The sequence below is a fragment of the Eulemur rufifrons genome, chromosome 6, assembly GCF_041146395.1.
Source record: "Eulemur rufifrons isolate Redbay chromosome 6, OSU_ERuf_1, whole genome shotgun sequence".
Taxonomy (NCBI): Eukaryota; Metazoa; Chordata; class Mammalia; order Primates; family Lemuridae; genus Eulemur; species Eulemur rufifrons.
The window spans coordinates 102,223,309-102,238,093 of NC_090988.1; the positions used below are offsets into that span (position 1 = coordinate 102,223,309).

A 14,785-nucleotide genomic window follows, 5' to 3' on the forward strand; every position below is an offset into this window, starting at 1 on the left:
CTCACAGAGTCACTGAGGTAAAGAGATGACAATAGCAATGATTTTAAAAGAGAAACAGAAAACTGACACCCAGAGGTTAAACGAAACGTTGGAATCATCCTTGAATCCTTCTGTTCTGCCATACCTCAAATCCATAAGCAAATCCTTCAGGCTTGAAAATATACCCAGAACCCACTTTCTCCTCTCCACCCCCCCACGCTGGCCCAAGCCAACACCTGCTCCCCCCACATCCCCACAGCAGCCCCCAGACTGGACCCCCTGCTTCCACCCGCCCTCCTCGCAGACAACACACGTGGCCCATGGTTCTTTCACGGTGGACGTCGCCACTGCCTCTTCTCTGGCTCAAACCCCCAGGGGCTTCCCAGCTCCCTCAAGGTCAAAGCCGGAGTGCTGCACTGGCCTGTGAGGTCCGCCCACTTCACTTTTCTGCTTTTATCTATTACTTTCTCCCTCATTCACGTGGTTCCAGCCACACTGGCCTCCCGGATGTTCACGGAACCTACCACGACTCCTGTTCCCTCCGCTGGGAAGGCTCTTCCCATAAAATCCACTGGGCTTTGCCTCCCTGTGTGCTCCCCGTGGTGTGCTCCCCTTCTCAGGTCTTCTTAGACAGGCTCCTCCCTCCAAGCACTCGCCCCCCTTTCCTGCCGCACTCTTCCCGTCACAGACACTGCACGTGCCCGCTCGCTGGCTCACTGTCTGCTGCCCGCTGCCCGCTGGGCCCCAGCAGGCGGCTGCGCGAGGCTGGGGTTTCCGTCCACCTGTTCCGGCCCTCCCTCGCACCTGCAGCAGCCACTGGCCTCTAATGTTTGCCCACTAAGTGCCTTTGGACTAAACGAGGACGTCGGGCAGAGGGATATAGGGGAAGGTACAGCGACTCACCGAACCCGCAAGGCGAGGTAAAGCCAGGAAATCAAACGTCAATGTCAAAGCATTTTTGGCGTATGGGTTTAAAGAGCAATTTGCTGACTTTTTTTCCTCCAGATATATGATAATATAGGAAGAAATATCTAAATGACAAACAACAACAACAAAAAAAAACAAGCAGCCATAATCCTGAGCAGTCATTCTTCTCTAAATGTTCTCTTAAAGGGATCTAAATGAGATGAAGCCTCGCCACACCGAGACCTGGCATTCATTTACCGGTGAGGCCGCCTTAGAACCAGGCCCTTCTGGAACGTAACGTATCACCTGGCCGCATCCCAAAGCACACCGATCTAACCCTACGCCAAATGCTGGATGCAGGAGGCCGGGGCCCACTTCCAGCCAAGTTTGCTTCCCCAGTGAGATGATACTTTCCCTTTTACCCACGAAGAGAAAAGTCAACCAGAGGGATTAATGGGCAATGTGTAATAATTACAGCCATCCCTTTTTATAAGTTTTTTTAAAAGCAAGATAGAGGACTATCTACAATAAAAACAAAGCGATAATGATATTATGTGCATTTAATGGACAATTCTCCCCATTACAGGCAAGGGCATAAACAATTTATTGCACATTTTGGTGGCAGAGAGGAAATACAATTAAATCCATTAATAGCCACAAGAGTTTTTTATGTTCCCAGAGGACCTTGGTTTCCAGAGCTGCTCATTCATTTTCCTCCACAGCAAAACAGGGCATGTCATCTCTGCATGGGAGAGATGACAGGATGCTACAGATGACTCTCCACACGTTTTAATTTTGAGGAGACAGTTTTATTAAACAATAGACTTAAGGTATATTACACTGCCAATCCCACCGTCTATGAGCTGAAAGTACCAAACAAAACCCTAGTTGCAAATGGGTAAACGATGACTAATACAAACCAGGTCTCCCACAGTGCAAACACTGCACCACCCGATTCATAGTTTCACTGGCATTTTCCAAAGATGTGGTGACATCCACGAACACAGATGCTCAAACATTGTACATACGTTTTGTTTTTCTTCATAACAAAATCAGTGAGGTGAAGGGGGAAAAAAAAATATCGGAAAACAAAAGTAACTTGGCCAGACATCATCAGAACAAGTTTAACCAAGCCTAGAGTGCTTTATTTGCTAATCCAAAAATAACACTCCAATCCAAATGCAAAAGTTGAGTTGTATCTCTAAACATGTCTTCAAGAGGGTTTTTGATTTCCTAAGACTTTAGAAGATTAACTGTCTCCCCTAAAACACCAGCATCCCCCTTCCTCTGAAGCACAACCTAGACGACGAGAGGAGCAAAAATGTTTCTTCCTGACCCCTGAACACCAGCTTTGACTCTCGTTAGAACACGGCTGACTGCCCTTGGCCTGGTATTCAGAGCCACTCTCTCTCCACTTTCAGTTACCTGCGCTTCCGCCTGCGGTACGTTAGAAGCAACAAAGGAGAAAGAGGGCCCAGTAGGGAACAGCAAAAACTAAGCTAAAAAAGTGAGGGCACGCACCGAAGAGCTGTACGTGGTGACGTGGTGACGCACCACGCCCCGTCTGCATTCTTCGTCAGCCCCTTCGTCAGCCCCGGAGGGTCTGGTTCATTACGCCCCAGAACCAGGGAAAAGTTAATCTGTGTTCTAGACGTTCACAAGGAAGAACCAGAAACAAGTACATAAATTGTAGATTTCCATCCAAAACGGAAAAATAAAATCTTGGTGCTTATTAAAGGTGAAAATTAACATACAAAGATCCAAATGTTTCAGAAGAGGCCATAAAGGTATTACCAGGTTTCTCCTGTAAAAGTAGAATAAAGTCTTTCTACAGTATAAACATAAAAATGAAAATTTCAGGAGAAAAATATCCACCACACTTAAATCCTCATGTTCCTAGGAGTTGCTCCGTTTTTACTGGTGATGAATGGCTAGCTGCAAACCGGTTTAGTTGCTCTTCTGGCTGCCAAACCCGAGTTAAAGGAGTCAGCAGGTAGAAAGGGGAAGCTGTCGAGTCAAGCTGGCTCAAAACAGAGTTGTGGTTTGCAGGCGGGGCCTGCACCATCCCTTCCGCTCATGCAAGCGGGCAGGATGTAGAAACAGGATCCCGACCCAGCCACTGCTTAAGAACCAAAATATTTTGCTTTGACTTTCTAGCCTAAGAAGCTTGGGGTTTGGCAAGATCTGTGCCTAAGGTGAGTCTGAGACCTTGCGATAGTCTCAGTTAGGAAATATGAGTATCACCCTAATTCTAGAGAGAAAGCACGTTTGTTTTGTATTGTTTTGAGAAGGGAAAGGGGAGACAGAGAAAGCAGATTGTCAAGAAAGGCAGCAATAGCAATAGCTAATATTTATTAAGTGCTCTCTGTGTGCCACACATGCAATTAACCCGTATTAGTCTCATTTAATTTTCATGATAACCCCATGAGGGGATAATTATTATGCCCATTTTACAGATGAGAAAACTGAAGCATTACAGAGGTTAAATAACTTGCCCAGGATAATTTAAATAGTAAACAGTAGAGTCAGGATTCAATCTGGGCAAACTGGCTCCAGAGCCCAAACTCACAGCCACTGTGCTGTGCAGCCTCTCACCGCCGAGGACGGCCACAGAGCCGCACTCTGTAACTCCCACAACAGAGAATAAATAAGGCAGTACGTACTGCCTGTCAGCTGCGAGAACCAGACAGGGCCTGGGGGAACAGAGAAATAGAGGAACAGCTCTTGTGTCAAACAATCACGAGTCATCAGACAGATCCCAGCTCCACCCACCTCGAAACTGTGCAGTCTCACAAAAATGCCTTCCCCTCACTGGGCCTCAGTTTCCCCTTCTGAGGAAAGGGATCTCGGATCTCAGCACCTGCCTCTGATGGGCACACAGTGACTGCTCAGTCCCTTCCGCTGCTTCATCCAGCATCAGCTCAACTGCCGCCTCACCAGAGCCCTCCCCTGCCCAGGACAGCCCTGCCCCACACTCTATTTCCCCCCTGACAATACCGTCTGACCACTGACCACAGATCTAATTACGCATTCAGTTGTTCCTTATCTGTCTCCCCCACTAGAAAGTACCTGGAGGACAGAAGGGACTTTGTCAGTCTGTTTGCTGCCGGCTCCTCAGCACTGAGGTCAGTGCTTGGCACACAGGACCACTCGGTAAATATTTGTTGAACGGATGAGTTGTGTATAGTAGATATTCATTCAATAAACGTTATAAACAGAGACACTATAGGAAAATCAGTGTGATTAACCTGACAAACGTATTTATTGAGCACCTATAAATAACTAAATAAAAGAACAAGATTATTTTAGATAAAGACGATAGCTGTGAAGCAGCTGTAAAAACTCCCGGAATGGACGGGGCAGGTGAGGACAGGCTTCCAAGGTGGCAAGTCGGCTGAGACACGAACGATAGCCAGGAGCCAGTCACAATGATCCAATGATCCGGGAAAGAGGCTCCCAGGTAGAGGGAACAGCAATCGCAAACGCCCCAGGGCAGGGCTAGGCCCAGCTCCCCACGATAAGAACGGCAGAAGGTGGAATCAGAGACTCGGGAAGGGGCCACATGGCAAAGTGTCTCCTAAGCCATGAAAAGGGGTTTTATTAGCAGTATGTCGGAAAGCCATTTGCTAGTGTCACTTATCGCTGCCCGCTGGAACGTACGCTGAGATCGAGGATTTTGTTTGTGGCACATTCAAGCTGGTCTATGAGCATTTGCTGAATGCATGAATTGGAAGATTATGGAGAGGGGAGTCACATGATCTGATTTGCATTTTGAAAACATCACTCTGGACTGCTACTAGTGGTTACCTTCTGGGAGAGACTGGGGTGGCAGGGAATGGGCAGAATCACGAACAGTTTACGTGCAGTGTGTTTGGGAACAGGGAAACAGGAGGGAAAAGCTGATCCCTACGCCCTGAAGCCATCTGGTGGTTTTCAACTACAGACAGGAAAAGGTTAGCGAGGCGGGATCAAATAAATGACCACTGATGTCTTAAGCCTTTTGTGTGTTCTAAACTATTAAAAACAAACAAACAAAAACTGCTACAAAGAATGTCTCACCTGTGAAAAGAGGAACGAAAGGTAACTCAAAGACAGGCAGACACACGCATGCACACACATACGTTCTGAAGAACAACTGCTTGCCATGTCTAAGCACAATAACCAAGTCCAAAATGCCCCAGAGACAGCTGATATGCTGATTATACCCAAAAGGTGACCTGGCGGAAATCCTGCTCACAGTAAGGTTTTGAGAGGCAGACTGTCATCTGGAGGAGTTACACAGCCCACCAAGAGAGGAACAGCTATTGCAGTAGGAAATAAGTTTTAAAACATCACTCCTATCTACCTAGATCAGGTCACTAAAAAAATACACAGAGTAAGTTACCCACAGGGAAATTTCTAAGATGCACACAGTTCTAAAACACGTTTTTGCCAAAGAACCTGTGAGTTCCACCTAGCGTAGGTCTATGTTTACAGAACTAGAAGTACTGGAAGTGCTGAGAGGATGAATGAAACCCAGGAGCTGACAAAGATCATTACTCACAAAGAGAAGAAAGGAAGAACAATATTCAAGGTTCAGAAAAATTGGTGAAGCTACAACTAAACTCAACTATTCTAACCTTTGGTGTATCTTTAAAATTTTACAGTCTGAAGGAATCTGTACAAACATTAAATAAATAAACCTCACGCTTGAAGGTGCAGACTTGGGGAGGGGGGGATGCGAGGAGGGGATGGGTATATACCTACATGATGAGTGCAATGCGCACTGTCTGGGGAACGGACACGCCTGGAGCTTTGACTTGGGGGGACAGGCGGTACATGGGCAACGTATGTAACCTGAACTTTTGTATCCCCCATAATAAGATGAAATAAAAAAAAAACCCCCAAAACAAAAAACAAAACCACCTCAGTGTATTCAGGGTTTAAAAATAAATAAATAAACCAACCAACCAACCAACCAACCTACCAACCTGTCATCATCGACATTCTTTTTTTTTTTTTTTTTTTTATAGACTCACTCTGTTGCCCAGACTAGAGTGCCGTGGCATCAGCCTAGCCCACAGCAACCTCAAACTCCTGGGCTCAAGCGATCCTCCTGCCTCAGCCTCCTGAGTAGCTGGGACTACAGGCATGCGCCACCATGCCCCGCTAATTTTTTCTATTTTTAGTTGTTTGGCTAATTTCTTTCTGTTTACAGTAGAGATGGGGTCTCGCTCTTGCGCAGGCTGGTCTCAAACTCCTGAGCTCAAACGATCCGCCCACCTCAGCCTCATCATCGACACTCTTACCATCTATGCTTCACCACTCACCGCATCAGAAGGGAAGTAATGGTCTAGAACATTCTCCATTCACCATTTTTGCTACCAACAAAAATGAACAAGCAACTCTAGAACCAAGAAAGGAAGGTAATGAGTGGAGTGAAACCTCAGTGCTCCACTTCCTCACCCATTCATGTTCATTCACATGTACTTTACAGCTTTATTGCAAATAGAAAATTCACAAAGTTCACTCTTCTGAAGTGTACAATTCAGCAGCATTTTGTATATTCACAGAATCAATATATATTCTTAAAATAACATTTATTAGTCTCTTCTGTACCACATGTTTATTGTAGAAATTTTAGAAGTCACTAAAACGATTAAAATCACACACAATTCTACCATGTAAAAGCCATTTTAGAGTCAATGCCTCTGGTCAGTTTTCTCAACAGATGCTGACTCAGACCTAAAACTATGGGACTCAAATGGCTGGGAGGCCCTGGGAGCAAACAGGGACAGGAGGAAGAGGAGCAAACCAGAGGTAACAACGTTTAAAGAGAAAATAACAGAGGAAAACTAATGGGCCCTTGAAACAGCATAGACAAGGGGCATTTTAAAATAATTTGGAAGAGGACAAAAGTATTCCATTTAATTAAATGCATAAGGATAAACCAAAAATATTAACACTAGAAATGCCACATTTAGACAATTTTCTCTCTAAAATAGTGTTATCTAATAAAACTTTCTTTGGTCCTGGAAATGTTCTCGATCTGCTCTGTCCAATATGGAAGCCACCAGCCACACGTGACCAGTGTGACATGAGATGGGGCTAATGCAACTGAGGAAGTGAATTTAAATGTTACTTAATTTAAGGAGCCACATGTGGCCAGTGGCCGCTGTATCGGCCAGCTCGTGATCAAGCTGTCTCGTGATCTTGAGACATAACTATCAATGAAACATGTTGAAGAGACTATTTTCTGTAAGTTATGTAAGCTCAGTAACAACGTGTCATCATTTCATTCCCTTTTCCACCACATTTCCCCAGGTCAAGAGACCAGGCACAGGTCTGCCTGCGTGGTGATCCCTGAGCTGTGACCAAGCCATTCTCTGGTTTGTAACGAGGTGAAAGGGACACAGGTCCAGTCGGTTTTCTGACCAATCACCCTGCAAATGTCCGCAGAGGAAACACTCTCACTGGTGGGGTTGGTGCTGAGGCCAATTCTGGAATCTTCGGAAGCCGCGCCGTGTATTCCTCCAGCTGGGCCCACAGAAGGGAGGGTCCTGCCGGTGCTGGCGGATCTAGAACCGAACCTCCTTGCTCCACAGCCCTCTTGAAAGAAGTTCTAAGGCCAACTCCAAACTCTGACTTTTCTCAAGAGCCCTGAATGCCACTTCAAACCCCGCAATGGAAAGAGACCAACACCTGCAAACCATTCCCACAGCACCCTAGGTCCCCAAAGCCCTTCCAGAAAGAGACAACACTGATGCGGGCCGGGCCAGCTCCAAATCTCACAGGACCCTCCGGGCATGCCCGAGTCTACACCAACACCTGCAAGCCCAGGCCCGAACCGGACAGGCCTGGAGGAGGCGGGGAACAGACGCCGCCTGGTGCGAGCACTGGCAGAAACAGGGGCGACTTACTGGCTTCGTTAGGAAATTGGAAAACTAGTATAAAAAGAAATCACATAACCGCTAATGTGTCCAAAAGATCTGTAAATCGATACGTGTAAAATGGACTCTGTGAAAGTCATTCTCTTTCTAACTTAAGGAATCTGAGCTTCCACGGGGACGACAGATAATATTACCCCGATAGAGAGGATATTCTATTACAACACTCACAAGGTGAAATTCGAATCTCCTAAGTACAAACATGCTTTTAAGACTTTTTATGCTAGGGAAATAACAGAAATTTCTCTAGGTCTTTCTTATGTGGTCAATTACACTTACTTTATACCTATCATTTAAGAAGTACTTTCTCCTGTGGCTCTGTAAGTCGTATTTTATATTTATTTCCTCTATATCTCAGAATGGATAAAGTCAAAGTATTCCCAATGAATAGATGAAAAAACTAAGGCATGAAAGTGTTTGTCCCCGTCTACAGTAAGAACACACAGCGATATATCCCGGCTTGCCCAGTGCTTTTGTGGTTTCAGGGCAATTGCCCCCAAGTGCTTTTGTGAAAGCAACATTTCCGCACGCCAGTTATGCCACCTCAGCTAGGACCACCTCCTTTGGCTCCAACACTTTTGTCCAATAAGGCGTAATCTTAGTACTTGCTTAAAAAAAATGGTTGAAGGAGAAATGTGACTGATAACTGCTGAACTCCTTCCCTAAGTACACATACAAAGACACGCAAATGTGCTCTGTAGTTAGAAACAAACGTGAATGGTGATGTGGTCTGTGAGCGATACAGCACAGCACATTTCAGCTCTTAATAATCACTTTCAAACCACTAAGGAAATTTTGCACGCTTTTAAAAGTTAATAATCTTTTCTGCCTCTCTTACAAAAAGAGAAAAGAATATCAAGGAAAACCTCACCATACAAAGACTGTAGGGAAGGGATCCATAGTGAGACTCTAAAACCCTTCCTTCTACATCAAGCAACACGCACCTGGTCCCCACAACCCCCCACACTGTCCACGCCGTATCAGACCATAGCAGAGGAAGTGCTGCCTAGCATAGTGGGAGAACAATGCCAATTTCTAAAGCTTGAATTTCATAAAGAGATCATAGTAGAACTGGCTTCTTGTAACGGAATGCTAAAAGCCAACTGTATTTCACAGTGATTACTTCTGAGGAGTGAGAACAGGGATGGGATTGGGGTATTTTTTCTCTACACTTTCCATACTGCTCAAATTTGTAATCACGGACATGTATTTTGTTTTTTAAAAAAAGCTGGTAAAAATGGCAGTCAATTGAACAATTTAGTTACTTCATTTCTTTTTTTTTTTTTAGAGATGGGGTCTAGCTCTGTCACCCAGGTGGCAGTGCAGTGACACTGTCATAACTCACTGCAGCCTCAAACTTTTGGGCTCAAGTGATCCTCCCACCTCAGTCTCCCAAGTAGCTGGGACTACAGGCCCCTGCCACCATGCCTGCCTAATTTAAAAACTTTTTTTTTTTTTTTTTTTTTTACAGAGACAGGGTCTTGCTATGTTGCCCAGGCTGGTCTTAAACTCTTGGACTCAAGCAATTCTCCCACCTCAGTTTCCCAAGTAGCTAGGATACCAGCTTAACTTAGTCATTTTAAAACCAATTGTAGGTATGCTATAATCTATAAAAAGTTAAAAAAATACTATGGATTCTGAGGGAATTTAGTAGATGTTAAATAAGAGCAGAGACATACCTGAGAAATAACTACAATGCTCATCTTTATTGAAATATTTAGGTCATTAAGTATGTAATGTCCGATCTTGAATCAAAAGTGCAGTTTATTATCTCTCAAACTAGAAGCAGTACAATTAATCAAAGTATGCGCCTAAACTGTCGACACGGTTTTGTCATCTTAACGGTAGCTTGTTTATGCCAGCAGCAAAGCAGCCTGGAGAGTGAGTGGCTATGAAATCACGAAAGGCATTTTCCACAGCTTGTTGAGAACTGAGTATTTTTCCTTGCAAGAAGTGGTCCAAAGCCTGGAAGAAGTGGCAGTTGGTGCAAGGTCTGGTGAATATGGTGGATGACAGAGGGTTTCCAAGTCCAGCTTCTGTAGTTTGAGCAGCGTTGTTTGTGCGACTTGTTTGTGCCACATGAGCTCAGCCATTGTCTTGCAAGAGGATTGGGTTGTCTCTATTGACCAATCTTGGCTGCTTAATCGCAAGCATCCACATCATTTCATCCAATTGGTTGCAGCAGACACCCGCTGTAAAGGACTGACGAGGTTTCATGAAGCTGTGGTGGATAATACCAGTGCTGAACCACCAAACAGATACCATTAGCTTCTTTTGATGAATATTGTTGGGTTTTGGACTGTGTTTCGGCACTTCATCTGCATCCAACCATTGTGCTGAACGCTTGCCATTGTCAAGAACAATCCATTTTCCATCACATGTAACAATACGGTGTAGAAATGGTTGGCCTTTATGTTGTGACAGCAAAGAAAGGCAAGCTTTGAGATGATTTCTCTGATGCTCGTTTAATTCATGCAGAACCCATCTATCCAGCTTCTTTACCTTGCCCATTTGTTTCAAATGGTCCAATATTATTGAAATAGTAACATCAAACCTTGTTGCTAAGTCACACTTAGGTTGAGATGGATTCGCTTCCATTATAGCTTTCAGCTCATCATTATCCACCGTGGTCTCAGGTCACCCACATGGCTCATTTTCAAGATTAAAATCACCAGAATGGAACTTCTGAAACTGTCAAGGTACTGTGTGTTCATTAGCCACATGCTTCCCAAACACTTCGTTGATATTTTGAGCTGTCTGCGCTGCATTGATTCCACAAGGGAACTCATATTTGAAAATAACAGGAATTTTTGACTTATCCATGGTTTCACAAAAGTTGCTCTAAAAAAAAAAATTTGAAAGATAATCACAAGCCAAAATGTGCATTTGAAAGACCGAGGATATACCTTCACAGTAAAAATAAAAGAAGAAGTGTCAAAGTGAAATCAGAGATATCAAATGTCAAACTTAGTACTTAAGGAAATCGGACACTTCATACTTAATAACCTTGATCGCTAATAAAAGAAACAGTATTTTTTTCAAAAGCAAACTATATTTCTATAGGCATCAAGAAAAGATGCATGATGTTCCTAACACTCTACTGTTCAACCCCTTCTTCCCTGCACTAGGGAGAGACTGAATCCCAAGACATTCGCATACCAACTGTAGAGCCACAATCATGTTTATGTTTCTTGAGTGCATTTATCTCATATGTCTGTGTTTCATTTGAAACAAAACAAGAATTTTACTCCTACACTCGACTCAGAGTGCTGCTCCTTGCGATATATATGAAACAACATGAACAAGTTCCCCCGGGAGACCTCAAATTAACCAGATGACTCTAATAACTGGAAGGGCCAACAGCAGGCATTTTCTCCCCACAGGGTATTATTTTCCATCCCACAGCATGCTCCAAAGAGCACAAGTGTCCGCAAGGAGCTGGGAGGTACGAGGGTGATGGCTAGAAAACAAAGTCGGAGCAGGACAGCAGTCAGGCTCAAGGACTGGTCAGTAAACGTGACACAACTGCACGCTCTGCACATGACAACAGGCCAGCCTAAGCCTCTCACACCCAGTCACCATAGTAACTATTCATTTGATCAGGATGCCTGGCTGTCTCTTGGGCTAATAACTTATAATGTGGACTTTTCAGGGACCAAGAGATCTAAGGGCAGACGAAAAATTAACGGCAATCAGTGATTTGATTTAACTCCCTCTGTTGCAGCTTCTTGCCAGTTGGCTCATGCTCTTTCAGTCTAACAAGCTAGAAGGCAGCTGTCCAAACGTCACCAGTCAAACGCAGTGACAGATGTGAAGGAATAACAGGCAAGCAGGTATCACTAACACTGGACCCACAGAGGAAGGCACACGTTTGAAAGAGGTGGGTTAGAATACTTAGGTGACTGATGGGCCTATATAGAAAGGGGAAGAGAGGCCTGCTAAGGACTGAGAGAGCAACACCATCACACACGGACTCCCACCTGAGTCTGGTGTTGTGCCAAGGCTCTGGCCAAAGCAAACCAAACCAACGTGGCTCCTGATTTCCCTAAAGGAAGGACAGAGGAAAAAGCAAGTGTAAATCAGCGGAGTGAATGCTGAAACACAGAGAGCACGAAGAGCAGAGGCAAGTGAAAAACAACCCGGCACAGTGCAGTGGAGTCCCCGGTCTGTGGCCTGCCAGCGCAATGCCACCCCTACGCACAAGCACACCCTCCAGAAACTTTTGCACGAGAGCACGAGGAATCCTGGGAAAAAATACTTAAGCATTACAGTTGGTGTCAACAAACAGGAAACCACCTAAATGTTCATCAAGAGGAGAATTATGATATATTCATTCACACAACAGAATACTATCCATTAGTGAAAATATTCAAACTGGAGCTACAACAGTGATGGTTCTCACAAACTAATGTTGAGTTTAAGAAAAAACAAGTCACGGAACATATACCGTATGGTAGGCATTTACACAAACTCCAAGCGCATTCAGAACTACAAAGAATGTTGTTCAGAGATACCCGTACTTAGTAAAACTACAATTTTTTTTAAAAGACAAGAGAAATGATAAACACAATCCAGAAGAGTGTTTACCTGTGTAGGGGAGGGGAGGCCTGCGAGGGCTTCAGCAGAATTGGTAATGCTGTTTCTTAAGCTGAGTGAAATACAAAGATGTACTTCTCACCATTTTTCATATCCTATCTAGGAGACATATATATGAAATAACATTAAGGGGGGAAAGGAAAACAGAGTTGCTGGTGGAAGGCGCCAACGCTCCCGACTCTGACTCACACACCCATCTGCCCGGCTGGGCTAACACAGTAAGGAGAGGGCCCAGGACTTCAAGGCAACACAATCGATTCAGTTTTGCGGTGACAGAAAGAACACCTCCAGGCACTTCTCTGGGCCTACTGGGTGAAATCAGCTCCACAGGCTGTCTATTCAAGGGGTAACTAAGGGACCCTGTGCACTGTCCCCAAACAGCTGGAGACAGACTGCCCTGCCAATACAGAAACAGGAAATATCCCTAAACTCAGGCCTACTTTGCCAATGGAAGGAAAGTCCCAGATGGCTCCCACAGACAGAGGGATGCATTGAATGTAGGAACAAGGCAGGAATTTCATAGGGCCCTGCAGGGCTGGGAGACTGTGTGACCAGTCTCCAGACAGGGGAGCGGGTAAAAAACACACTTTGAGGACACATTAAACAGGACTCAAAAACTACGAGCACAGAGTGCCGGACAGCTGTGGGTGATACCAAGTGGGAAAGAACATGTGTACGGAAAGCTAACTGGAAGCCCCGGGCTACTACACAGGCTTTACCTGGAAGGGGTGACAACCGAGTTTGGCACATGCCGAGTACGTTGGGAAATAATCCCAAAACCATCTACACCACATCTGTGGAACATACGTACAGCCCACGGGCGCCGGCGAGGCAGGAAAGAGTGACTTACTCGAGAAAACTGTCAGGAAGGCCAGGCTCGGCCAGACTCAGAGAAAGCCCTGGGCCCAGGCCAGAAGGACCCTCCCGCTCGGGGAGGGAAGGGGTGGTCCCGGCCGGGCGAGGCGGGGCTGCGGGAGAGGCCCGGCGGGAGCCAGGCGGGCCGCGGGGGAGGTCGGGGCGGGGGCCCGGCGCCGGGACGCGGGGGTGGGAGGCACCGCCCGCCGCTCACCTGGGCACGCAGCTGGACGAGCTCCGATCCACCTCCCAGGTGGCGTACAGGTTCATCTGCACCGGGGCGGGGGTGCGGCCTGGCCCCGGGCCGCCGGGAGGCGCGGAGCCCGAGGCCACCGCTACGGCCACGGAGGTGGAGGTGGATGAGGACGAGGAGGAGGCGGCGGCCGCCGAGGTGGACGAGGACGACGAGGTGGCCTGTGCCAGCTTGGGGGGCGTCGGCTGCTGCGGCGGCTGCGGCTGCGGCGGCGGCTGCTGCGGGGACTGGGCGACCCCAGATCCCCGCTGGCTGCTGCCGCCCCCGGCGCCTCCGGGGCCACCGGCCGCCCCTCCGCGCTCCGCCATGGCCCGGCCGGGGGGTGCGGGGGCTTCGGGGACGGCGACGCCGGGCGGGCGCCCTGGCTTCCCGCGGCGGCGCGACTGCTCCCTCGGCCCGCCGCGCGGCCGGCTGCACGCACGCGCGGTCCGCGCCGCCGCCTGTTGCGGCCGCGCCGCGACTCGGGGGGCGTGTCCGGGGCGGGGCGGCCGGCGGGCGCGCGCGGCCCCACCCAGCGCCGGGGGGCGGGCCGGGCGCTCGCTCGCACGGGGGGCTGTGGCGCGCGCCCTCGCTCCCGCGGGGGGTTTGCGGCCGGTGCGCGCGTGCACTGCCCTCGAATCCCACGCGCGGGCCGCGCCCGGGGCTCTCCCCGCCCCTCGCCCCTCGCGAAGCTCAGCTGTTCCGGGGCGCGACCGGCAGGGAGGGGGCTGCCGCGGGAGCGCGCCTCGGCCCCTCGGGCCCGCGCGGCGCGGAGGGGGCCTGCCCGCCGCCCGCAGTGGGCGCCTGCGCCAAAGCCTGTTGACCCCGGCGGCCCCAGAGCGCGGTCGGCGAGACCAGGAGCCGCCGCCACCGCGGTGCCTGTGATTCTGGGTTCCCGCCCGAGGGCCGGCCGGGCTCAGGGACCTAGTCCAAAAGGCCTCCCCAAGCTAAGCCCTGGCGGGCTGGAGCCAACCCTTCTCTTTTCCCTGCGGCTCCCCTCCCCAAAAAACCTTCCTTACAGAGTCCCAAAGAGCTCCCTTGCTTAATTTCTAAACTCCGTTCCTTCCAAGGCCTAGCCACGTCCTCCCCGGGGTCTCCCACAGAAACCACCTTGAAGCCTCCAGCCGTACAGAAGCAGCACGTGACTTCTCTCCCCACTGTCCGCAAATGCCTGTGGGACACGGTGGCCAGACTAGTCCGCCCGTCAGGGAGACTTCTCAGGACCAGGGGATTAGAACCTGGAGAAAGCAAGTCCTCTCAACACCCCCATACACCCCCAAATCCTAGAGAC

The 14,785-nt window shown here is 48.0% G+C and overlaps 1 protein-coding gene across 2 annotated transcripts in view; it reads right to left on the minus strand.

Annotated features, from left to right (window-relative positions):
- Positions 1 to 13,886, minus strand: part of PACS1 (phosphofurin acidic cluster sorting protein 1) — a 124,964-nt gene extending 111,078 nt beyond the window's left edge. Inside the window, exon 1 of one of the 2 annotated variants that reach the window (XM_069471809.1) lies at positions 13,477 to 13,886. In XM_069471809.1, coding sequence (XP_069327910.1) covers positions 13,477 to 13,823 — 347 coding nt within the window. In that variant the 5' untranslated portion in view covers positions 13,824 to 13,886. Of the gene's footprint in view, positions 1 to 11,791; positions 11,814 to 13,476 lie in introns of those variants that run through there. The other variant, XM_069471810.1, reaches the window with a different exon arrangement.
- Between the last annotated feature and the right edge of the window lie 899 nt (positions 13,887 to 14,785).